The following is a 26,165-nucleotide window of genomic DNA, read 5'->3' as shown; positions in this document are numbered from 1 at the left end:
TGCTAGGGCAGCTCTACTGATGCCTCAAGGACCAATGAAGACGATATAGAACTCTGACATGAGTTTCCGGCGGCTCTGGACCCTGACCCCCCTTCAGGGGCTGACTCCTGGACCCCTCAGAGCCGTACTGACCAGAGGCAGGGGGAGGGGAGACAAGTTTGCTCCACTGGGTTGACATACTGGGACAAAATTGACGACTTACACGCGTGACACATCCCCGTATACCCCTTGAACCAAGGCCTTCCTTGTTTCAGCTTTCCCATACTTCGGAATCCAGTGCACCAGTTGAGATACAGGTTCTGTCTTGCTATATTATAGCAGTGACCAGCAAACCGAGCCCTTCTCTCTCTGATCTTGTCCGATAACTTTGGAAGGTCACCATACTGCTCTTTGTTTGTTATGTGTTGTTTCTAGTGGACATTACGCATTGACCTCAACAGTCTCGTATAGCAGCCATCCAGCTCTTTTGCCAGTTTGGAAGTGACTGTCCATGCCTCACACCCATAGAGCAGTACCGATTCCACTGTTGCTGTAAATAGGCGCTGTTTGAATCTTGCTGAGAGCGATGACTTCCAGATCTTGGCCATTCCATTACAAGCTCTCCAGGCTGCTGCTTTTCGTATTTTTACATCCTTTTCTGAGCTCTTCATCCACGCTCCTAGGTACTTGAAATCTGGGACCTCCTCAATCTGTGTTCCATTGTTTGTCTTAATTGTGATACCTTTGTTATGGTTAAATGCCATGAACTTGGTTTTGCTAGCATTCATTCTCCGTCCGACTTTTCCAACTGATGTTTCCACCTGGCTGAGTAGCATTTTAGCTTGATCTATTTCCTCTGACAGTAATATCATCGGCAAAATCAAAGTCAGTGACAACCTCTGGACAAATGCGCCTACTTTTTCTTCTTTCCAGTTGGAATCCAAGTTCCTCTTCCTTACCCTCTATTGCTGTTCTCAGGGCATAATCCAGTACCACTACAAATAAATATGGAGCAAGAGTGTCGCCCTGCAGTATACCGGCCAGTATTTCGAAGAGGTCTGTTTCACCATCAGGTGAAATCACTTTTGCTTTTGTCTTTGCATACATCATTTGTACATATTGCCAATGGCTTTAACGAGCTGCTGCAGGAACCCCACAAGCTTTCAGGATTTCCAGCATTTTGCCCCTGTTGATGGTATCAAAAGCCTTTCGAAAGTCAATAAAGGTAATTATTGCTGGAAGGTTGTTAGCTTTGATCCCTTCGATGAGCCTCCTTAGGGCAAGAATATGGTCGACTGTGGTCCTGCCAACTCGGAATCCATTTTGATTGTTTCTCAGGTGTTCATCGAGTTCTGGTCTGATCCTATTTATATTGAGGATCATCCTATTGAAGGTCTTTGCCACTATCGAACTTAAACTGATCCCCCTGTAGTTTCCAGCTAGGCTGAGATCTCCAGACTTGGGTATAGGTACTATGTTTAGCATCTTTAGGATATACCACTGTTCTGGCATGTCTCCCTCGCTCAATGCACGGTTACAGAATTCAAGAATGATAATTATCATCTAGGTCGCATCTCTTGAGAATTTCGCGTGGTATGCCATCTTCGCCACAGCTTTTACCTTCCACCAATGCCATTTTTGCCTTTTCATATTCCTCTTGTTCGAATGGCCCAGTTTTGATGCTGAGCTCTTCTAAGACTGCTGGAATATCTTCATCTTCATCGTCAATGTCAGGGAGGCTAGCAGGTTCTTGAAATGGTTGTACCAGTTAGTAACTCTTTCCTTCTGGGTGTTGCCTTCTAGTTACCCTTTCCTAGATGCCAATCTGCCTGTGATGTCATTTATGAGTCTCCAACTCTGGCCGTGTTTACTGTTGGCATGGGCCATTTCCACTTCTGTTAACTTAGTGTGCTAAGATCTTCTTCCTGCACCTGGTTGTATGCATCTGCTAGCCCTCTTTGCCTGTTTATATACCAGTCTGTGATCTTCAGTTGTATTTTCCTGATACACCTCGTACGCTTTCTTGATCTTGTCTCTTGCCTCAGTCACTCTTGGATCGCTTGAGAAGCGTGCCCTACGCGCTTTCTTCTTCACAGGCACAGTTTTATCTGTAGCTTCCGTGTGGGCTGTTATTAACCTTCCATACTTCTCTGTGGCTGTTTCACTTATATTTTCCAATGGCTGGAATCGGTTTCGTACTTCTATATGGTGTATCGCTTTTGGAGGTTGCTATCAGTACTTAGAAGCTTCCAGTCATAATGCCTTCTCCTAGCAGCAGTCTTGCTTTTTCTAAGACTCAGGCGCACTTTTGCTGAAACAATTCTGTGGTCTGAGCCAACACTTGCAAAGGAGATATATGCTTCGGAATTCAGCAGACTGTTCCTCCATTTCTTTCGGACAAGGATGTAGTCAAGTTGATATTTGTTTCCACCAGGACTTACAAACGTCCATAGCTCGCCCTTCTTCTTTTGAAACATTGTGTTGTGATGATGAGATTCCTCTCAGTCGCAAGGTCCAAAAGAAATTTACCATTCCTGTTTGTTGTTTCATGATAGGTAAACCTAGCATCCTCTTCTCCAATTCTAGCATGTAGTCTCCTATGACCATCAGGAGATTGTGAGCAGGGATGGAGTCAATGACTCGTCTCAAGTTGTCATAATGACCCTCCATCATGTCTTCATCTGTTACATAATTTTTGGTATAGGGCAGTAAGTGATTATTATCGTTGTCGTTGGATTCCCTTGAAAGTTGACAATTATAGTATATAATTCGGTCAGTGTGTGGTCGACCGCTGGCTAGAGAGTTTTTGGGCATGTGTGTTGAGTAGCACTGCAACCCCCCTATTGTTGCTCCAGTTCTGTTCCTTGTATAGCTGATGATGTTATTAGTGTTTTGCCTAGAACCTTTTCGTATCTGATTGACTCATCGTGTGTGATGCGATGCTCTTGAATTCCCAAAACCTGTACCGCGCCGGTATGTCATAATTATTTGATCAGATTGGATGCAAAATTAACTTGAGCTCTTCTTCTCTGCATCGCTGCTCTCTAATGGTTCTTACATTCATAGTTGATATATTTACTATTTTCCTGCATTCAGCAAATTTTCTCCTCCTGCAGGCATCTCCATCATACTTGTCCCTTCCATGAGGATTTTGAGGCAAGACGTCATTTGATTTTGGTAAATCGATGTCTGCACCGAGAGAACCAAAATCAGTATTAAGGACTCTATATAAACCCTAGTCATGCTAGTGTTATTAAGTTGTGCCATCATAGTTTTCTATTGCTATTTATACTGTGATCGCAGCTCCTACAGTATGGTTTGGTATTGAAGTTTGCCTTCTCCTGTTTGTCCAGTGGCCATTGAAAGATGAGCATGTCTTTCTGTCATTCACATCCGCCCTTTGCTGTTGAGATCTCTGTCTGCAACCAGAGATGGCAATCTGCACAGGTCCCATGTTTGTGTTCACTGGCCGTATCAATGATGTACTCATCACGCCCTAAGAAAATATGAGCTTTCACCTGATAACAAAAGCTGCATTTTGGTGGGGTAAAGTGGGGGGGGCTCTCAATCAGGTTACCCACTTTTAAAGAGAATTGTGCTTGGATAGGTCGTTTTCAACAGATTTGCCACATTCGTCTTGCTTATCATTGAATTGCGGCATCTGTTGACGTAATGAAAAAAAGTCACACAGCTCTTATGATGCTATATGCACTCAATCGTTAGTGTAATCAAGCACTACTTGCTTGGAAGCTCTTGGACGAAATTATGTGCTCAGGTACGGTATCGAGGTGGAAACTGTGCATAGATGGTTTATAAGATACCGGTATAGCCAAACCTTTCCATATGTCACCATATGCAAATTAGGGTTAGGGGGTATGTGTTAGAGGTTAGGGTCAGGGTAAGGGTTGGGGTTAGGGTTTATAGGGTTAGGGTCAGGGTTAGGGGTTATAGGTTTAGAGGTTGTTTGTCTTAAATGCCAGTACCCTTCTCTCAACTGAATATGCATCTTCCTTTAGCCCTTGACCCATTTTAGCATTGAAATTGCACATTTTCGCGCGCATTTGTCCCGGTAAAGTCATTTTAGTAACGAGTCACCGGGACGATTAAACGTAGGCCTACAACTTTTTTTATGTTGGAATTTTTTTTTCATATAAAACGCAAAAATGTTTTCATGAAGACTACATGTACATGACTCGACAAGCACTTTGACCAAAACCAAAACTACGTTCATAACAGGAACACCGTTCGTTTTATTCTGTGTTTGCTGGCCGGGTTGCTGGGTAAGGAGTTCCTGGAAATATTCCTTCCATCGTTTTTGCCTGGCTTGAAGCTCATCAATGGGTATACATTTTTTATTTTGAATTCATAATATTGTCAAATCATAGACGGTATACCTTTTTGAAGGCATATGATCAAAGTATAGGTAGTTAGTTAGCAAAATATTTCAGTGTTCTGTTCTTTACGTTATCATCTATCTTCGAAAAAACTAAACTATAGGCCCCCTAGGCCTAGGCCTCTCTATAACTTACCGATTTGGCGATAATTTGAAAACATGTCATCATCTTTTCTTAAGATTGGTATATTGAACCATTTTTATCTTTGTCCCCGTGTCTTTGCTATAGCTATTTTCAGAAAGGTTAAAGATTGAGGCAACTGAAGAGAATACAATTCCCCTTGATAGGCCTACTCTTTTGAATATCTGGTTTAAAATTAATAATATTTAGGCCCTAATGACCAGCACTTTTATTAAATTCTGATAATTTTGAATACTTTGTCCGAATTTGAATAATAATAATATCCATTTCATTCAACAATTGGCTGCATAGGCTACTTATACTGCATGGTATATTTTTTTTTAGGTAAATCAAAATCAACGATTTCCTGTTTTTTGTTTATTTGTTTTGTTTGTTTTGTTTGTTTGTTTTTTCTTTTGTTTTTTAAATTTTTACAGCCCTATGATATTAAAAACCCGGGATAAAAGCTGGGGCCTTAAAAAAAGCAAGCGTCTTGGTTTGCAAATCGGAACGAAAAAAGTACAAAATTGTGATAAATAACTGATAGATGGCGCTATTATCAAGACCCCGCGCGAATCAACCGGAAGTTGATTACATACGAGAGCGAGGCTTTCGTGAAGCGGTTGTTTGTCTTGGTGAGGAGAGAGTGGGTGAATTTTACTGATTTTTCACCCGTTTCCGGTTGAAAAAATATTTTTGATCACCAATTGTAAGTAAATTTTATGTCTGCAGACTCATTTTATGCGGTCCGTTTAAATTTTTAGAGCTCCACTTTTGCATTATAACGATTTCAATTCACACTTATGTGGTAATGTAAAGCAGTACACTCATGCACTGAAACGCACGTTGAACCAATGCATACATGTGAATTAGCGTACCTGTGTTTCTATAATAAACAACAACATTGAACAATAAAGTAACAGCTTTAGGGTTTGAGAAACTGCCAAATTATCCTTGATTATCAGGAACGAGATAATGAATGTTTATAACATATACACAGTTAATGTTGAGTCATCATCATGTTCAAATTTTTAACTTTTGGGCATCCAATTATAATATTTATGGAAAGATCAGGAAATAATTGATCATGCATGATTTTGCATTGGACTTGGGTCACTAATTGCAATTGACTGGAAACACTTTAACCTCTTATTTGAATAATAATGTAGATCTGGGAGGGAAATTGGGACTAGAACAAAACAAATTGGTGCGGTTCAGTGGCTGTTGATCCTGTACTATATTAGTACTGCCATCAAAATCATTGGCAATGTCAATAATATGCCGGGCATCAATCTTTCAAATCAATGACTGGCTAGTCACGCACATGGGCAGGGCTTGGTCGGAAAAATATCAATTTCCCACAATTTATAGCATGTTTTATACATTGTATTTTATGAAAAAAAGACACACGTTCCCTCCAACTTCAGTCCAAATACCCCAATTTTAATAACCTCCAAACACCAACATTTCCTGGGAAGGGCCACTTTTTTCGAGCCATGCAGATTGTCGACAATTGTTGTGAATGTGACTGCCTAGACTTTTTATTACCGTACCTATTAAAAAGGAGGGGGTCTCGTAATTCAAGGTCGATTTCATGCTTGCCATGGACATGGTTTGGCAAGACCACAGAATATTTTAAGGCATGAAATTTAAGGGGGTACTACACCCCTGTGGTAAATTTATGACTATTTTAGTATTTTTCTCAAAAAATAATAATACACTGGTAACAAAAGTTATATTATTGGGGCAAGGTATGCAATTGCTACACTGAAATTTCAGTGACTAAAGACAAACGGTTCAGTTTATATGATAGGAAACGAGGTACATCCTAGCGGTACCTTATTTCTTATCATAAATAACGAACCGCTTGTCTTTGGTCACTGAAATTCCAGTATAGTAATTGGATTCCTTGCCCCTATAATATACAAAACTTTTGTTACCAGTGTTAGGTATGTTCATAAAATTTTGAAGTTCAATATTTTTAGCTGAAAGTTCTTTCATTTGAAAGAGAATCAAATTACCTAAACAATAAGGGGTCAATCATGTTTCTAGTGCATATACTTTTGAAGTTACAGACAAAAATAGTGTCACCAAATTGTCCAAAATTTTGTGTGTGAAATTGTGACAGCAGGCACATGTACAATGTACACTACTGTATGTGACCCCAGATGACCTCCTATTCTTTACTGTAAGAAAGCTGTTTTGGATGGTCTTGATTTACACACAAATTGCTTTTGAGCTAAATCGAGTGTCGACTTGGTGGAACATGGATTGCACTATGTGATAGTTTATGAATCCATTATTATCCCAGTACCAACATAAGTCAACATCACTTAGGTTTTGGTTGTCAAAATTAATTTTTAGTAATTTTTTCCATTGAGCCCCACAGTAAAGCCATTTTTGGACCGTACAGGCACATTCCACTTCCCTATTGACTAATAGCGCCACCTATAGTGTGAGATGTGAGCCTGGCTACCAGTGTGTTATTAGTTTCTGAGAAAAATGCAAAAATAGGCACAAATTTATCGAGGGGTGTAGTACCCCCTTAAAGGGGCCAGGGGCTTGCCCGAGTCTGAGAATAAGTTCATGAGTTGTGACTAAGCTAAGCCTAAGTAAATACTCAAGAACACTATTTGCAATTGCACACATGCTAGCCTAGAGTAGAGTCCTTCCTATTCATTGTTTTTCGGTTGAACACAAGGCTTACATATGTATGCCTTAAGCAGGCACCCAGGCTTTTTTACCCCATGGTTGCCCAGTTTGGGCTCCTGGTGTGTCCAATATTTTACACTACAAACTATAGGACCAGTACCAGGAGCCATCTTTAGGACCAGGAGCCATTTTTTTGCAACAGATGTTATTTTGTTTTCAATGTTTAAATTTGGATTTAAAGTACGGTAAGTCAACTGTATATTCCCATGACATAGTTAACTGGTTTTCAAATCAAAGGCCTACTGATTTCAGTAAGCTACTGACAAACGATTGAGTTTCCCCGTCACATAATTTCTGACAACAATCGATTTAACTTTTTCATTGTTCATTATATAAATGCATTATTTTTGCGACTTTAATAAATGACCAAACGTATTAGACTAAAACATTATTGACGTTAATGTATGTCTACAGGATCTATTCTTTGGTTCACCTCAAGTTTGGTATGGGTAGCAATGTTAAAGTCATCATGCTTTGTTGCAGTTGCGCAGCAAGCCTGCCCAGTGCCCACAAACCATCCTTGTTCGTGTGCAATTAAAACTTTTGTGCGATTTGATCTGCGACTAGCGAAATATGTTAGCAAGATGACGGATCTGTGCAAAGGGTCAATGGTTAGTCACTCAGTACAGCCTAATTGTTACTTTTTTTAAATATTTACTTTTTTATTGTAGGTACCGGTACTAAAACAGACAATCATGCCACGTAAATCAACTAAAGCAGCTGCTGCTAGCACAGAAGCTCCAGCTAGGCGTAGCTCAAGGATAGCCGCACTTCCAAAGGAACCAGAGGCTGAGCCTGAACCTCCAAGGGCAAAGCGTGCTGCTAAAGCACCAAAAGACTCTCCTAAAAGTGGGTCAAAAAGAAGAGGTAGACCAGCAAAGAATGAAGCAAAAACTAGTCCAGCCAAAGCTAAGAGTGGCAGGGGAAGAAAGAGAAAGGCAGAGGAAGATGCAGAAGAAGAACCAGAAACTAAAGTGACCAAAGAGGAGGAGGAAGAAGAAGAAGCTATGGATGAATCAACAACAGAAACAAAGGAGGAAGACGAGGCAGGACCTGCTGGAGATGGTGGGTAGTGTTTAGAATAATTGCATTCTGCAGTGTCAAGCAGAGCTAATAATTTAAAGTTTCATTTCAATCACATTTAGCTTACTGATGTACTTATAACATTGTGTATGTGTGCACATGTGTGTTTATATTATGCACCTTTCTGTGAACAAATTTAGCGCCAAATTTCCACCAACAAAGGTATTGATCAATATATCAATATCTTTGACTAGTTACTACTTGCCATTTCATTGACTGACTGTCCTGAATGATGGAGATCAATATGCTATGGTATGTACTTTATTTAGGGCATAATCAATATTCTGTTTTGTGTGAGTAAGATATCTTTGTACCCACAGCCAGGAAGTTTTTACTTGGAAAAAAGAAACACCTTTCTTTTTTGACTTTTAAATACCACTATTATTGTTTGACTTTTAAATTGTTAAAAAAAATACCACTATTATTTAATCAAATCCCAATGTGAAATACAGTTTTAAACATTAATATTACATTTAAAAGCTGCAATTTAAAAAAATATATCCGAGAGTGGGGATTGGGCAAATGAGGGAGGGATTGCCACACCACCTTCCCCAAGGCATGACTTGGTGTAGGTTTGAATCAGCAGAAGGCCTAGGATAGGTGACATACTTGAATATTATTATTAAATTGAAAGTACCGGGTACTTAAACTCTTTTAAAATACTTTGCTTGAAAACATCCACATTCACAATTTTGTCATTGGAATCATCTGGATGTACTTTCTGTAAATCTGAATGGAAAATGATAAGTTATTGTCTCTGCACACTTTACACAAAATCTTCGGGAGTGTTTTTCTAAATCCAGATAAACCTTAACTGTTGGCTTAATTATCACATTTTACTAGTTTGGTTAAGTAGGCCTATAGACCGTATCGAATAAACTCAAGCGGAACGGTATAACAATTGAAATGGCAGCCACGTTGGTTCTAAGCTTTAAGTGACAGAGGGACAGGTACCTAGTTCGATTCCAAAACTATTCATACCTATCACATGTTTTATTGTATTTTCGATGCGAATTGGTCTGTGGTACCTTATGGTGGACATAATTTTATTTAAATGAGGACGAGTGACGTAGTATTCGATAGGGTCTATAGTTTAAGGGCCAGTTAAGACTTTGCTTGTATCATTGTAAAGCCTGAGTATTGGTTTATTGATTTGTTTGATTTTGAATATTTTCAGCCAAATCAAAAGAAGAAGAAAAAGAAGATGCTGCAGCTGAGGAGGAGGAAGAAGAAGAAGAGGAGGAAGAAGAAGAGAAGGAATCAAAGCCAATGGAAACAGAACAGAAAGGTAAGAAACTTTATGTAGGATCTATACCTGGTACGTAGTAAATATATGAAACTTTATGTAGGATCCACCTGGTGTAGTAAATATTAGAAATTTTATGTAGGATACACCTGGTGTAGTAAATATAAGAAACTTTATGTAGGATCCACCTGGTGTAGTAAATATAAGAACTTTCTGTAGGATCCACCTGGTGTAGTAAATATAAGAAACTTTATGTAAGATCCACCTGGTGTACTAAATATTTTGAAGAAAAAAATGTTTTGCAATGTAGGCCCAAAAATAGGCTTTTTTCTTATTCTTTTTTTGCTAGAAAATTTAAAAAAAAAAAGAAACAAAAAGGTTCCAAGGCCTTTATCATATGAAATTTACAGCTTAAAATGTGTGTAAAAAAATTTAATTGCTGACTGACCTACCGTACCCTAAATTTTTTAGGCCTAATAGTAAAACAAACTATGTTTTACTGTGTTTTTAGTATTTCATTTTTCTGTGAACTAAACAAAGTCTGTAAAAAATCAAGGATGGCTTTCACATACTTTGTGCATGTGACAGCATGTTGTTAGACAAACACTTTTTTTTACCTTGCAGATATATTTTTAAATGACAAGCATTCTATGTTTTCCATTTCACCTCTTTATGACTCTAAACAATGAATAAAAGTGCATGTGACCCTTATATTCATAAATATATTGTAACTGTAAGCATAAAACAAAATGCACTAAATTCTGTTTTGCTGTGAATCTTGCTTTTAAGTGTCTAACTTATTTTCTTAAGAGATCAACAAAGTATGATCATTTTATTGCCAAATCAACACTCATGAAACAGAATGACTTGAATAAGTTCACTGCTTGATGTTGCAAACTCAACTGATTTGAGGGCTAGGCAGTTAGTAATATTCAGGGGATGCCTTTTGAGGAGAGTGAGAGCAATCCTGAGGTGATAACTCCATTTCTCAAAAAATGTATGTTATGCCCTTTTGTCATGGTGGGGCAGAATTGTTCTCTACTGCTCTCCTTAAATCGGATATAGGAGGGTGAATTTTAGCTCTCCTTTGTTGACCATTCTCTTCTTACATTATATTGTAAATCCTCTAAACAGCTCTCCTTGAAAGCTCCAGAAGAGTTATTTAATGCTCTACTGCAAATTCCAAAAGACAGTCCCTGAGTAGTCTGTCCTGCTGGCTGAAATGTCTGATTGTTGATATTGACACTGACCAAGTGGCCATATATTTTGATGATTGTAGACTGGTTACAAGTGATAAAACCATATTGTGTTTGTGATGGGATGTATGATGTTAACAGTACCACAGGGACATCGTAACAAACATTGATACTTACAACACTTGTACTTTTATCATGCATTACCAATGGGGGACACAGAACCAGAAAGGACAGAACCTGAAGCCTCAACAGAAGACAAATCAGAAGAGGCAGAAGAACCTGAGCCAGAACCAGAACCTGAAAAAGAAGCAGAACCTGAACCTGAACCAGAGGAAACAAAACCAGAAGAAACTGCTCCAGGTAAGCAAGAGTTCTCATATTAAAGCTTGTATTTTGCTTCCCCGGAAAGTAATCAAAATTGAAATAAATAAATCAGAAATGCTGTGGTGGTATAAGGTGAGAACTGAGAACTTTGTATCTAGAGTATCAAGTCTCCTCAACTTTTGAAAGGCATGTCCTCAGCTCATTGCATGAATACATAAATTTGTTTTAAAACTGAATTTTTATACAGTCCCAAGGAAAATATAATTTACTTCCTTGATATTTTGTGACCACATGCAAAAAACTCAATCAGAAAGTGACTGTGGAGGGTTAAAGTTGGTCAGATGACTCACTGGAGGACACAAGAGTCACATGATTTGATGATGATTTCAAACCTAATACCACCGCAATCTTATATATATCTAGAAACGTTATACCATTCAACTGATTCATTCAGTAGCTCATGAATATGAATCTGCAATGAAGACAAGATGAGGGGATGATAGCAGAGAGTTCAGTATTTCACTGGTGGTCATACAGTCAACTGACACGCACTGAACTGTACTGACCTTTTTTGGAGTCCAGGACAAAAAAATATATTTGACATTTGCCTGGCAATAGTAACACTAAAGAGACTGGAAACTTTTCTTTTTAAAATTTATAAAGTAGATGTTTGCCAATTATGAACCCAGTGCTGTGTAGTGTATGTTCCTTAACTTCCTTTAACGTGCCATTTGCAGGGTTGTAGCTAGCAGAATTTGAGTCATGGCAGGCAATGTACAAACACTTGATATTTTTGCCAAATTTTACCAAAACTGGACATTTTCAGGAAAAATTCAGTAAAATACACATGTTGTTTGAGTTTGAATGGTGGTCCACACCACCACCCACTGTGTAGCTACAACCCTGGCTGGATTTTTGTTGATTTGAATGAAAAGATCTTTTTTAATGCTATTGTTGTAAATTTAAAACCCATTTGCTATTAAAGCATGCTTGCTGTTGCTAAAATGTATGTTCTGGTGTACTACCTATCCATTTTTTTGCACTCATAATTCTAATTTTGAGCATTGAAGCATGTGTTTTTAAATTTGTACCCCGAAAGCAAAATATCCAATTCCAATGCTTGCCAAATCAGATAGAAAAGAAGTCCAATAAACTGCCCGCCTTAATACCAGAAAAGAAGAAAAAAAGTCTAAAAATACTCTTCCAAGTTAGGTTTTAGACTTTGCTCCTGGACAACTTGACCAAAGTTTTTCACAGGTACACCTCTACTAGCAATTTTACATGAAAGCAAATGGTACTTGTTCTGTAATTGTACAAATTACAAAAAAAAAAATGTGGTTGTAATGGAGCACATTAAAAAGAACATCTACTACAAAAAAACAACCCATTGCTTAAACCACAGAGCCCGAGCAAACACAAGCACCTTCATCGGAGGGTCTCTCATCACAATCGGTAATTACAGAAGCAGCAGCTCCAGTCCCGCAGCAGCCCAGCTAGAATCCACCCCTGCGCCAGCAGAAGAACCAGTTGCACAAGCACCACCAGCAATACAACAACAGAGTGAAACACACGCCCCATCAGAGCCAGCCCCAGTACAAGAAGCACCTCAAGCAGATGGTGAGGGTTATATTTAGGCATCTTAGTCGTGTACACTAATGTAGGCCTACAACTTAAGATAGGACAGAGAATCGGGATGAGATTCTTCATTTCGGTCTTTGTTGATAATAACTAGCCTAGTCCGAAATCTCGACCAGGAATTAACTCTTGTTCGCTCAATTTACTCTTTCAAAGTACTTAAGACAAAGAAGAGAGAATCGGGATGAGATTCTTCATTTTGGTCTTTGTTAATAACCAGCCTGGTCTGAAATCTCGACTGGGAATTTTCTCTCGTTCGCTCAGTTTACTTTTTCAATCGATGTTAACACCTGCATGATCATTTGTTTTGTTTCATTTCATTGTCAGTCCCATATTACTATTATACACATGTATGCTCAACCATTCTTTTGAGTATTCTTTTGAATAGCGTTAACACTTGGTGATATTATTTCAAACTTGGGCTGAAATTTTATTTTCTTTCTGCATGTGATCAGCAGCAAGTTCACATGTTAAGCTTGCACATATTTGTGGCCTGGATGGTAAAAATAAATAAATAATGCTTCAATAAGCTAAGCAGAATTCCTTCCTTGCCCACAGAGCCAGTCCCTGCCCAAATATCGGATCCAGCACCCGCATCATCATGTCAAGACTCAACAGCAGAGGCACCAGCAGCGTCCGCCGCTCAAACGCCGGACGCTGCTGCACCTATTATACCTCAAATACATGTAGAAGCTGTACAGGACACACAAGCGGAGGTGCAGGGTGAGCTTTTTTTTTTGAAAACGACAAGTTTTCATTTTCGTTCCCTATATATATTTCTCTCTGGCATTCTTCATGTGCAAATCCTTATTGTGAGGTATTATTTTTGTTGGCAAGTACGGCAGAAGTATGCATGTCTACTTCACAAATCCAGACATTTTATTTTTGTTTTGTTCATGTTTACATGTACAAAAAGAAGTTTACACTTGTTTGTGTGTTCATAGTTTTTAACATGATTGATAGAAACGTTCAAATTGATAATGATATAAAAATGTGTATAATTTGATTTTTAGAGTAGTTTTTACACCTCAATTGTATAAGAAGAATTTAAAGTGTTCCATGTTATTGTTAAGGAATGAAAGACATTTTTGGTGATTTGGTTAGACAAAATATCTCAAAGCTCATGGCAGTTTCAAAAATGAATGCAGAATTAAGTTGTCATTTTCCAGTGTTCAAAAGTACACATAAAATTGTGGTTGATTTACACAATTGAATATCAATTGTTTATTACCTAAACAATGCGAGTATCAAATCTAGTAACTTTAATTCCAAATTTGTCTCTGAATTTCATGACTTTACGGGAAAAAAAGAAGAAAATGAAATAAAAAATGAATTTGCCGTTTCAGCTGACATGGACACGCTAAGAAAAATGGCTTTTGAGACATAACAATTTTTCTTAGCCTTAATATGTTAAAACCTATGCTAGCTCAAAACAAGTGTGGGCTTTTTGTGGTGGTAATTAACCCAACCTGCTTGCCTTGGTACTATTGCATTAATCTGACACCTGCTCCCACAGCTACAGCTTCAACCAGGCCTCGGAAAATAGGGAATTTCGGGAAACTCATTCGGGGAAATTTGATGTTTGGAGGGAAAATTAAAAAAAGAATCAAAAGGAAATAGGTCTTTTAATATTTTGAGTTTATTCCCGGAAATGCACATTTTTCCAGCTCTGGCTTCAATGTTTTTTGTTTCATAAGCTTGATATTCCAAATATAGTTCAAAGGTGTAGTTGTTAATATCTGAAACCTTGTTCATTATAAGATATTTTGAAATAATAGGGGACCTTGCAGTACTCAACTATTTGTTATCACTCCTCCTACATGGAGTATGGGAAACAAGTGTATGTTTGCTTTGATGTACCGTATTTGTTCCATTTACCCCCTTGCCCCTATAATTGCCCACTCATCAGTGACTTTTCATTTTGCAAAACAAGAAATTATGTGCCTACTGGATAAATTCTGTAAGCTTCCCTTCCCAGTAAAGTTATCATTCAGCATGAAATAAAATGCAAGCACTAAACACTAAAATACCATAATATTATGATTTCATTCATGAGACTGAGAGGATCTTTATTAAATATGTTCATGAATTTTCAAGTAAAAAAATGCATATTTTGTGGCAATTTTGACCTCCACATTGTGTTTTCATGCGGATTTCGGCCATGTGGTGGTCATATTTACATTAACAAGAAACCGCTAAATAATCCCTATCATTTTGTGGTGCCCTAACTGAAAACCCAGATAGTGTAATACAGTTTTGTAAACAATTGGGGAAAACATGTGCCCAATAAGAAAGACTTACTGAAGTAGGGTAGTGTAACAAATACGGTACAGCTGTAGTTTATTAGTCATCCATCATTTTGGGGGAGGAAAATTTGTGTAGCATGCTGTAGCTGCTGTTGCTTGAGAACTTGGTTCACTTAACTTTCTTTACTTTATTGACGATGAACGAGAGAGAGGAGAGGAAGAGAAATGTAAAATTAGGATTATTTGTTTTAATTTATAAGTATAATGGTATAAGTCTGAACTGATCTGAATCTTGCCGCTTATAATGTAAATTTAAGGTAAGTTTTGATATCCTTGCCACATGATGGTACTGACCACACCACCTTTTATGTGTACTAGTACACGTATGGTGAGATATGACGCTTCATGTTGAAATCTGGACGATTTGGCGATATATCTTAAATAAATAAAATAAATATGTACTCCATTCCCTCCTGCTTTGATAGTCCAACAAGCACCAGTACAAGAACCAGAACCAGTACAAGAGTCAGAACCTGTGACCCAAGAACCAGAACCTGTAACCCAAGAACCAGAGCAAGTCTCAATACAAGAACCAGTGCAACAAGAACCAGACACACAAGCCCCTGCATGCTCAATATTACCTCCAAGTGAACCTGTTGTATCAGAACTTATTGAACCAGAAATAGCTGAACACAAAACCCAAGAAATGCAAGAGGAATTACCGAGTCAAGTCCAAGAAACTGCCCCCTTAATACCAGAAACAACAGCATGCACAGAACAACCACTTGTAAGGGCAGACCCAGTAGTGGAAACACAAGGCCCTGTGGAAAGCTATGGTGAGATGGTGACGGCATAGTTGTAGTGTTGTTGTCACCAGTTAGACATTGAATGTTTTTTTTGTTACATTACACGTAGGCAAGCCATCAGGGTGATGTGAAGATGCAAGTGTGTCATCATCCATATGCCATTACTGCACCCACAAATTTGACTATCATATTGATACCACATCATTACACATCTTTCCATTGTACATCAAAGTTTTGTTTCCATAAAATATTAATTTTACTAACCTTTTTGAGGCCTTCAAATATTTCTTAGTGTCTGTTGAGATGCTAAAATCTACTGGTTTCAGCTTGCAACTTTTAATCAAATGGACTTTCATTTGGAATGCATTTTGTTGGAATGAGATTATTTATCTGCATCGTTGAAATTCAGGAAGGGGAAATATGGCCTCTTACTTTTTTTTTTAAACAAAGGCAAAAGCTGAAACACTTTTGAATAGGATCTAAATCGTTCAGAAATTTTTGAAATTTGTAATTTTTAAACATACAGTCCCAACCTCTCTTATCCGGACCTCTTTTATATGGATCTCTCTGTTATCCGGCTGTGAAATTTTCAGAGGAAAACATTTGATGATTTAAAGGCCCATTCAGTGATTTGCTCATCCGGACGATCGTAAAAATCATCAAAATTCAGATTTTGGTACCTTTGTAATTGGCATAGATGTGCTAACATAGCCTGCTAGTGGTTCGGTCGAAAGCCGTGTATTTTAGACAAAATAAAGCATTTACATGAATCTGGACTTTTGGTACTGACAGTACAAAAAGTCCGACGAGATCGAAAAAGCTCATCTCCACTGCATACCAACACGCGTTGCGTATTGTTTCTACTACTTATTACATCAGTAGCTACTATTTTAAACAAAATACACAATTTTAACTGTTTTTCATATTTGAATTGACCGTTAGTTTGCCTCGGTGACCTTTAAATGCTTATTTTGTTTTCTACTACAAAAATGAAGCGTCTGTTTTAAATCAATTCATGAATTTAGACTCTACTTCCCCCGTGTTAGAAACACTGGACTAGGAAGTTTTTCCAGTCGATTGGTGGCGCACTGTACGAAAATCTCGATTTTCTCGAGTCGATCTGAGTTGAAGTAGAAAACCTTTCTAAAACTTCTGTTTTTGACTAATTTGTCGATGTATTCAGGGAAAAGTGGTTTAATGAAATTCTGTAGACTTATTCTTTATTTCTAAGCAACTCTGACAAATTTCCATTTTTTTTAATGTTCCTGTGAAATCACTGAAAGGGCCTTTAACACCTTAATTCCATGCTCTGAATGCTTAGAATGACATCTATATTGCACAAAGCACTCTAAAGCCAGCTTTTAGTGCTATTATCTCATATTAGCACAATCTTTTGTTGTCACAATTTCAGTCCTTGGAACTTTCAATACAGAATTACATGTAATTCACTTATCCGGATTTTTCACTTATCCGGACAATGCTTGGTCCCATCATGGCCGGATAAAAGAGGTTGGACTGTATTGCCCTTCCTGTTGGCAGGATTTCAGATGGCAAAGAACACAAAAGTACAGTACCATGGGAAAATTTTATATATTTTAACAATGTTCACTGTGTACTACATTCATTGTAAGTGCACATATTTTGCAGTGTGGTATACAAGTTAACAATTAACAGTTGAGGTGCAGTGTTATTAATTAGCAATTATTATAATAACAATAATGGGTAATGTTTGTTATGTGTTGTCACTGATGCACTACCAACCCAGCATGCTTGCTAATCTTTAGATTGCAATTCAAAACACACCCTAATATCTATCTCTAGATACATGTTGCATGTCTTCCACAACTGTAAAATACATACATTTATTAAGTCCCTTCCAAGAAGCAAAGTGTTGAAGACATCCCAGAAGTGTCATCATAGAAGTATTGGTTCCCCCTCAAACTAAAAAAAAATAAGATTGGAAGATCTTCACCCTCTCTCCCACTTAATATTATTCTCGGTCATGATCAAATTTTGAAGAGCTTGTCGGATGAAGACAATATAATTTACGGGCCTTTCAAAAATCAAGTAGTGTTGGTCCCATTTCTCTTATATTTCGAACCAGACAAAAAAGACAATTTAACAGAATTAAAATATTCACATTTCTCACTTCCCATAAAATTTACTTTAATGATTGGTCTTTACATTTATATGATTTTGCTACAGTTCTCAAGCGTGCTCTGAAAAAAAATGTTTGCATTATAGATATGGTGAAATTGTGTGAATAATCTATGTTTATTTGCCTTCATTCATGCTTTCATACGCTAACCCACAACCCTAAAAAATATTCATAAACAGAAGCAGCAGCTGCATGCCCGGTATACCAGGTGCCACAGCCATCAGTTCAACCAGAAACAGGAGAACCTGCTTCATCAGCATCACATCCCACTCCACCCCCTGAGTTCCAGTCCCCACTTGATCTGACGGGTCAAAGGACAGGGGGTCAGGAGGCTGGTATGTAAAGCTTGTGCTTTAACATGCGGCAGTTGGAGCTAGCAATGGACATGGCTAGGTTTAGACTGATTGCCAGTTGTGTTTTGTCAGTGTGCCGCCTACTAATATGCTTGCACTTAGGCCTATACGTATGTGGTTGTAGTAGAGCTTGTTATGTCAGAGGAAATACTAACATCTTAGGTGGTTTTCATTAAAACAAAAAAATAAGATATTACAAAGAAATTTATAAAGATTTTGGGTATCAATACCTTCCTTTATTCACTTTCTGATCAATTTGCATGATTGGGTGTGTTAATGTTTGACATATTATTTTCCTAAACCATATGCTTCATTTGCAATCAATTGGGCTTTATCCTGCCTGCAGTTGAAAACAACCTGAAATTGATCTTGCTTTTTTTGTTGCTTAAAATCGAGTACCACCTTTGATCTTATAATAGTTCTTTGGCATAAAGTGTTGCATAGCTTTAAATTGGTAGTTTAATGTTATTGCTTTGCTTTTGCTTGTGTTTGATATTTTGACTTAATTTTCAGAGGGCAAACTTAAAATATTTTTATTAAAGGATGTACCCCAACCAAGCGACGTATCAGTTTCCCAGGAATGTAAATTTTCATTCAGGAAATGGAATTTTATTACAGGAAATCAATGTTTCAAGGAATCATGACATAATAATTACATCCCAGGTCTGATCTTGGTTTTGATTTCTTTGGAAACTACACACGCCACAGGACAGTCCATTGACAGCAACCCAACGTTGCTTCAAATATTTTAAAACTAGAGATATAAAGAAACTGGGGCTAGTAACCTTGCAAATTGTTTGATTTGTATCTCGACAGAACCTGTTGCAGTGGTTATCTCGGACTCCCCCTCACCCTCGCCTGTGTTCATCCCTGACAGTCCCGAGGTGGTTACCGATGAGTCCGACAGAGATAGCCCTGAAATAATCGCAGAATCTCACTCGCCCGATTCAGATATTGTTGAAGTTCAGGGTGGCAGTCAAACTGATAAAAGGGGTCTTTCAGGGGAGGAATCAGATGATGTGGTTGTTGTCGAGGGGGCTTCTAGACCACACGAAGCAGTCACCGATGTGCAGTGTGAGGGTGAGGGAGTGACCTTAGGAGACACAGGTACTTGTCTAGGTTGCAAATCTAGTGATCTTTGTACTTGACCTGTGTGTATATACACATGCTTTTATGTCGCTTTGCACCATTCTGCCATTTTTTATTTCTACCCCTACCATAGTATTTGTTGCTTGCATTTTTACTTGTTTTACTATTTGAGTAACAAAGCTCAGCATACTATGACAAAATACTTTCACATTACATGCAGTGACATGCACAAAATGTTTGTTTCTAATACACTTAATAATATTTCTTCAGCTTATAAAACTATCAAAAAAAAATAAGTGGGCAATCCACTCTTTACACCATTATGTAGAAAAAGTGTGTCGCACAGAAGATTCCCTCAAATGTACAATGCTAAACATCTTTATATTTTTTTAATCAACTCACTTACATGCGTGCATATCACTGGGCAGATATGGAGGAAAGCGGATGCATATTCTGAAGGCTGGTTTCAGAATCAAAATGGTTCCATGGTGATTCATGGAACTGCTATAGTTTCTACACCTCACACTGCTCCTCCAGTTGACCAGGACTATGGCATCCAAAGTGAGGAAGTGTATTTAGACGATACTGCGGCATGGAGTAGTTCGTGGGCTATTCCGATTGAAGGTGATGGATGAGAAAATGATGTTTCTTGAGGTGGTTTTGACATGATGCACTTGATGTGTTGATATTCAAAGTTTAATTCATACACACACTTTTTGTAAAATCATACTCGATTTGACAACCAAAGCCACACTATTTACATACACCATACACTCTGTTAGGTCTGACATTTTGCCTCATACAAGTCACCAGGCCTTGCTGGATATATCCAGTGGGGGCGTCGGCCAACTTTCCTCGAGGATGCTGTGCTAGCTATTTATGCTTTTTTTTTAGCTTGTTTGCTTGTAATGCATTGTCAACTTGCTGTGCTGATAATTTGTTTTATTAATATTACATTGTCCTATCACATCACTGCATGCTGTGCTGCACACCTGTGAGATTTTGCACTTTTTAAAAATCTATAACAAGCAAGTGAAGGAAACTAGATCAAATGTGAAGTGAAACCGGTTGAAATTTGGCAAAAAGGTAACAACAGTAAGTAAGGTAAGCATCTGCACTTTCTTGGAGAGGTGAAGAATGAAGTGCCTAGGTCTTCTTATTGTCCATTGGGCTGATTTGTAACTGAGCATTTATAATATGGTCTACTATGTCCCCTATGGTAAGCAGACATTAGGGGATGTCTGTCACAGAATTACTCAGTTATATGGGGATTGACTTTCAGCTTGACTGCAGAATTCTAAGCCTTTGAGACCTCTTTGAGGTCCTGGAGGAATTGCCATTAATCATGTGGGTTACATGACACCGAGAAAATGAATGATTAATTTTGATATTTTTTTTTTGTATTACAGCTGCTGAACAACCTGCTGCACAAGTAAGTTGAATACACAATTTTCACATGAAAATATTGATTTTATTGTTATTGCATTGTAATTTAAATCTGAGCCGTAAACTTAGATCGCTATTTCCCCCTTTTCATCATCACATTTTGAAAACCTAAGAATTGTTTCACATTTTTACAGACATGTTTATGTAGTCGGACAAAAAGTTAATGAATATTAATAGCCAAATTTTATGCTACACGCTACATAATTGGAAATGGGTAGTGAAATTTTTTGAATACAACTTCTCTTTTGACTGAGATATTGGACGAGTATATACTTTCAATGGTGTTCAGTATCCAAAACACATTTGTTTGAAAAAATGTTTTTTAAAGAATGAGCCTTTCAAAATCCACCTAATAACATATTGCCATGTTTTTTAGAGTGATTATTCAAAATTAATTAATTCATTGTCCTCTTCCATTCAGGAACCAGTGTCAAGCACCGCCCCAGCCGAGGTCCCGGCTGCAGAAGCAGTTCCAGAAGTTAACAAAGTGGATGGCGTCAGAGAAGCGGAACCTAAAGCGGTCATTCCCCCACCTCAAGTTGACGGCGTCAATGGCAATGATCAACCCCATCAGCAGCAGGTAGATCCACCCACAAATCAGATACCTGTTGGGTCAACTTAAACAAACTCAATATTTTATGGTTGGACTTTTCTCTTCTTGTTTATGAGCTGTTCTTGAAAGCAGCAGTGTTGATTTTTTTTTGTCACAGAGATAAAGTGGTTAACAGAGTTTGAATTCCTTCTTTCTAAATTAAGAAATTCTACCCAAAATTGAACACATTAGAATCAAAATATTGGTCATGATTGTCATCAGAATATTAAAATGCGGTTTTCCATCTTATTTTGTTATTTTGTCATTTCTGTTGATATGACCTCAAAATTCTATTGTGTTTGCCTTTATCAAAGCAATTGTTCATAGCATTAATTAGTTTCAATATCCAAAACCACCCAACAATTTAAGCAAATTCCTAATTATGAAGCATGTCTTCATTTTAATATACCAGCTGGCCGGATTCCAACTGAGTTTTTATTTTATTCGAGAGTTTAAGAATCTAGAGCTGCTGTTTATGCTGCCAAATGGTATGCATTTACCAAAACTGACAACCCTGCCTGATAGCCATTTTATATCTCTGTGATTTAGTAATGGTATAACCATTTCTTCAACAGTGCTGGTTACTGTACAGTCTGTAAAACATTCAAGAAGTGTTGAGATAAATTTGATCAGGTAATTTGTTGTATGTGTAATGAAGCCAACTACTACTGGATTGGGCTGTTCCAGTTGAAATCATTACACCCCCTATGGAAAAATCTTCCACTATACAGTGTAGATTACAAATGGAGTCACCCATTCAGATAAGCCCATTTGAAATTCACACTCCCCATGTGTAGAAGATTAAGATGATTTTTTTCATAGGGGTGTATAGATTTCACTGGAATAGTCCCAATGTCCAAAGGACATACGAACTGTCAAAGACCCAAAATACTACTTGTCAAACCTGATCTGGGCTCAGATCTACTATTATTGCCAAAGTTGAGATTTGAGCTTTGCCAGTGCTTGCGGAAGTACAATCACAGTACCGATATATATTTTGATAATCCACCAAACTCCTGAAATACAACAAGTGATGGCAATGAAGCAGTATTTTAGGTCTTTGAAACTTGTACACTATGAATTTTAAACAAATGAAATCTTATCATTTTTATGATCGATTATAAAAAAAAAAATATTGAATGAGTTTTTATTGGTGGTAGCAATAGTGTTGTGTAAATGTGCTGTTTGTTATTTGTTTTCTTTTGTATTATGACAGAAAAAATGGGATAGGGACTGAATGAAATATCATTTGTAATCGGAATTTTTGTTTTTTTGTACACCTGAATGAATTAGTAAACAGACCATGATGTATATTTGAGCTTTGGTACTAAATTGGACTCCTTGGTATAGTATTTTAAATTGAAATGATAAAATGAAGGGTATTTTGTATTTTTGAAAAAATACATTTTGAAAAGAGGGTTAAAGAATTGAGTGATGACACCATAAGCGATGATTGTTAAAACTTGAATTCGTAAATTCAACATCTTTGAAGGCCGTCTTAGTGTCAGTGGTATTGCCAACCATTAATGTATGTTCAAGGTTTTCTTTCTGACTTTATTAAGTCTAGTGATGTAACCATTTTAAGGAAAATCGTATTGATTCCATTTGCATTCTTGGTTTCGCATCTGGCAAGTCCTGAAAAATTCATATATTGTTGGTAGTATCATGTATGTGAACACTAAGACGCGTTTACTTAAATACCATGAAAGCAAATGTTTAATGCTCTTCACATTATTATGCAGGGTACACAGTTTGCATAAGAATATGCATGTTAACGGAATGGCTGTTATTGGATAATTCTTTTTCAAATTATGTGCAGTGACTTTTAATTCGTGTTAGTTTTTCAGAATTCGTGTTTTTAAAATGTAATAGATATAAATACTACATGTAGGTGCACATTTACAGAACGTTTGCCACCGATATAGAGTTGACTATTAATGTCTCATTTTTAAGGTCCAAAGGTCATCTGACATCATGCTCAGTCTTCGGGCAGCAGTGTATGTGGTGATTTAGCTCTGCCCTGTGCTTTGAGAAATTGCATCCATAGACAATGAAAATGATTTAATGATAATTTGTATGGCGAGATGTCTTATTTGTGGCTAGCAAAGTATCAAAAATGAATTAAATGTATTCTAAAGAAACTGAAACATAAAAATGGGAGATTGTTGTTACAAAAGGGGGCAGTTTAATATAACCATCATGTACTTGCAAGAAATAAAATGCTATTATGAGGTTATAAAATAAGAACTTATCAAGTCATACAAAGAGACCCAAAATACTTGTGAAAGTCATAAATAAGATTCTTGTCGTTCAGGTTTGAATTGATGTATGTTTGTCGTGGGTTTTTGATTCATAGAATGAAGGACAAGAAAAAGATGATAAAAAAATAATGGGGCAGTTAGGCTTTTATCCTTTCAGTGTATTGTTAAATAATTAAATATGTACCTCGTTTTTTATACCACGTTGCAATGTCCAAGATTGTAAGCTGTAAAATAATGCTTATCTGTTTTAACATGAAAAAAGAAAGTATTCTTATCTCATCAGAGCCTGAAAGTGCTCCTTTTAGCTACATGCATGTTGTGAATTATCATTTTAACAAATTGATAGTGTAAAAAATTCTGTGATTGTATTGAATTGTAGGAGTTCTCTACCCTGCAGAACCCACTGAAATTTCCTGTGTTGTCTCTCTGTCAGCCCTCTCAAGCAGTGTACAGAATGATGCGTAGAAGATGTACACCTATTATTATTGATTCAAAAGGGTGTATAATTTGTATTTGTTTTTAGAAATGATTTGTTTTTACTCATTAATTATTTTTGAGTGTACAAAGACAGTAAGGGTAAAGATGTTCATGGGGTAAAGTGCCATGCATGCATCTGGGCACTGCATTGAAAATGGTAAAACGTCAAGAAAGCCCTCTGTTAGAAATTGTGCACTACTTTAAGTGCATGATTTTAGTACTTGTATATATTGAGAAAAGAAGAAATTTGCGAGTGCCAATATTATAAACGGGATTAAGGCAAGAAACGTTTTTACGTTAACATGAAATTTCTTTTACATTGTAATTATAAACTAGCATACAATTATTATAGAAATGGCTTAATGAGTCAAAATCTATGTTTTCAATTTCATTTTGCATCTTATCGTGTCAAATGCGGTTTTCATTTTGTAATTACGTTTCGTCATTTAAAATGAAATTATCTTAGTTAATGAGGCACTGAAATACTGGAGCAATGATTGATAAAATAGTGAATATTCCCAGTCGTCCAGTCGTTAAAATCACAAAGTCTTGAATTAAATCTTTTACTTCAACGTAGAAGTTGTAAAAGTAAGTCCCAGTGAAAGGTTTAATTCAAAACTTTGTGATTTCAACTTGATCCGTAATGAGAGTGTATTCGAATAAAATTAATTATTAACAGTCGAACTTCACAAAAGTTAGCTCCAATTAATTTATCAAAAGAGGTGTAAAAGAGTTGTGATAGACCTCTCAAGCCTCTTAATCAGTATCTGGTTTGTCCACTAGCGTTCAAAACAGATACATCAAATAGTACTTTGAATTTAAATTTGGCTTGATTAAATCGGCATTTTATTTCAATTTGAAACCCGAGACGCCAACTAAAATAGATGTAGTTATCTGAAAGTCTTTGAAAAGTAACGCATGTGAGAATATTTTAAGTGATTGAAATTTGTAATGGTTGTAAAGTACAGACCCTGTGTTTTGGTATATGGCATGGAAAAATAATGATCTTGTAGTATATTAGTAGGACATACCAGGTAGTGTTGATGACATAACTTACCACTTGTATACCATTCAAAAATATTGTAGGGTGTAGGGCGCCGGGCTTTTTTGCTGAACAATAAAACAGAAAACTCGTCTAAAGTTTTGTGATGGTACTGCTCTTTTTGTGCGTGTCATTTTAAGTGTAAGTAAGCGTAGGGATGGGGTTTCCCATCAGTTTTTTCTTTTCACAATTTTTCTCCGAAAATTACAAAAAACAAACCTTTTCAACACATTTCTGTTGCCAAAGTTCATGGCATGAGCAGGCGATTGCGAAAGTAGATGAGACTCGTGGTTCGAGAATCGCCTTCCTTATTATTAACTTTTAAGATTAGACTTTTAACCTTCCCCGGACAAAAGGAGTTTCGTTGAAAGGACGTCAAACATTTGGTGTTTCTTTTTATAGAGAAGGAACATTTTAAAGGTAAATTTATGCAAATGCCAACAAACACTTTCGGTGCTCCGGGCTACTTTAGTGAAAATCACAACAAAAAAAACCCATTTCCCCACATGGTGCCAAAGCTCGTGGCATAAGCAGGCGATTGTGAAAGTAGGTGAGACTCGTGGTTCGAGAATCGCCTTCTTTATTTGAACTTTTTGGGACTTTTTTACCCTCCCCTGACAAAAGGAGTTTCGTTGAAAGGACGTCATCAAACATTTGGTGTGTTCCCTTGGATATAGACGTTCATATTTATTGATTCAAATTGCGTGGAATCAAAACGTATGAGGAAATCGTTTGAAAAATGTTGGCATTCATTTTTTTTTTTGCTTTATCAGGTAGATAATATAATTTGTTGTCTTTATTTTTCATATTGATAAAATCGAAGTACGGTCAAATTTGCTCCCCAAAACGAAATTCGTGTGCCCTTCGACCGTGAAACAAACTTCTTTTTTGAACCATGGGATCCCTAACTACAAATACAAATAAACCCTTCATCAGTGAACGCAACCCAGAGGAAAATGAGCATCTCGTAAATGTGTTTCCATTGCCAGATGAATTCTTTATCAGA

At 37.2% G+C, this 26,165-nt stretch overlaps 2 protein-coding genes across 6 annotated transcripts; one reads left to right on the top strand and one right to left on the bottom strand.

Annotated features, from left to right (window-relative positions):
• Nucleotides 1–410: 410 nt before the first annotated feature.
• LOC140154460 (uncharacterized) lies at nt 411–815 on the bottom strand. Its single transcript, XM_072177027.1, has one exon. It carries the CDS (start codon nt 813–815, stop codon nt 411–413), a length of 405 nt encoding a protein of 134 aa, XP_072033128.1.
• Nucleotides 816–5,074: 4,259 nt separating this feature from the next.
• Nucleotides 5,075–25,257, top strand: LOC140155252 (uncharacterized). 5 transcript variants are annotated; one of them, XR_011859361.1, is made up of 8 exons: nt 5,075–5,202; nt 7,877–8,270; nt 9,466–9,576; nt 10,950–11,090; nt 12,457–12,671; nt 13,248–13,412; nt 20,751–20,773; nt 21,209–21,325. XR_011859361.1 is itself a non-coding variant. In XM_072178006.1 (6 exons), the coding sequence occupies exons 2-6, from the start codon at nt 7,901–7,903 to the stop codon at nt 21,407–21,409; spliced, it is 846 nt and encodes a 281-aa protein (XP_072034107.1). In that variant the 5' UTR covers nt 5,075–5,202; nt 7,877–7,900; the 3' UTR covers nt 21,410–25,257. The 5 variants fall into 5 exon arrangements, 1 of the variants encoding a protein (XP_072034107.1); XR_011859360.1 differs by lacking the exon at nt 13,248–13,412 and having other exon boundaries at nt 21,209–21,323; XR_011859363.1 differs by lacking the exons at nt 13,248–13,412; nt 20,751–20,773; nt 21,209–21,325 and adding an exon at nt 19,069–19,206.
• Nucleotides 25,258–26,165: the final 908 nt, after the last annotated feature.

Source organism: Amphiura filiformis, chromosome 6 (assembly GCF_039555335.1).
Source record: "Amphiura filiformis chromosome 6, Afil_fr2py, whole genome shotgun sequence".
NCBI classification, from domain to species: Eukaryota; Metazoa; Echinodermata; class Ophiuroidea; order Amphilepidida; family Amphiuridae; genus Amphiura; species Amphiura filiformis.
The sequence above is the reverse complement of the archived record's forward strand: the minus strand, read 5'-3'. Positions and strand labels throughout refer to the sequence as shown.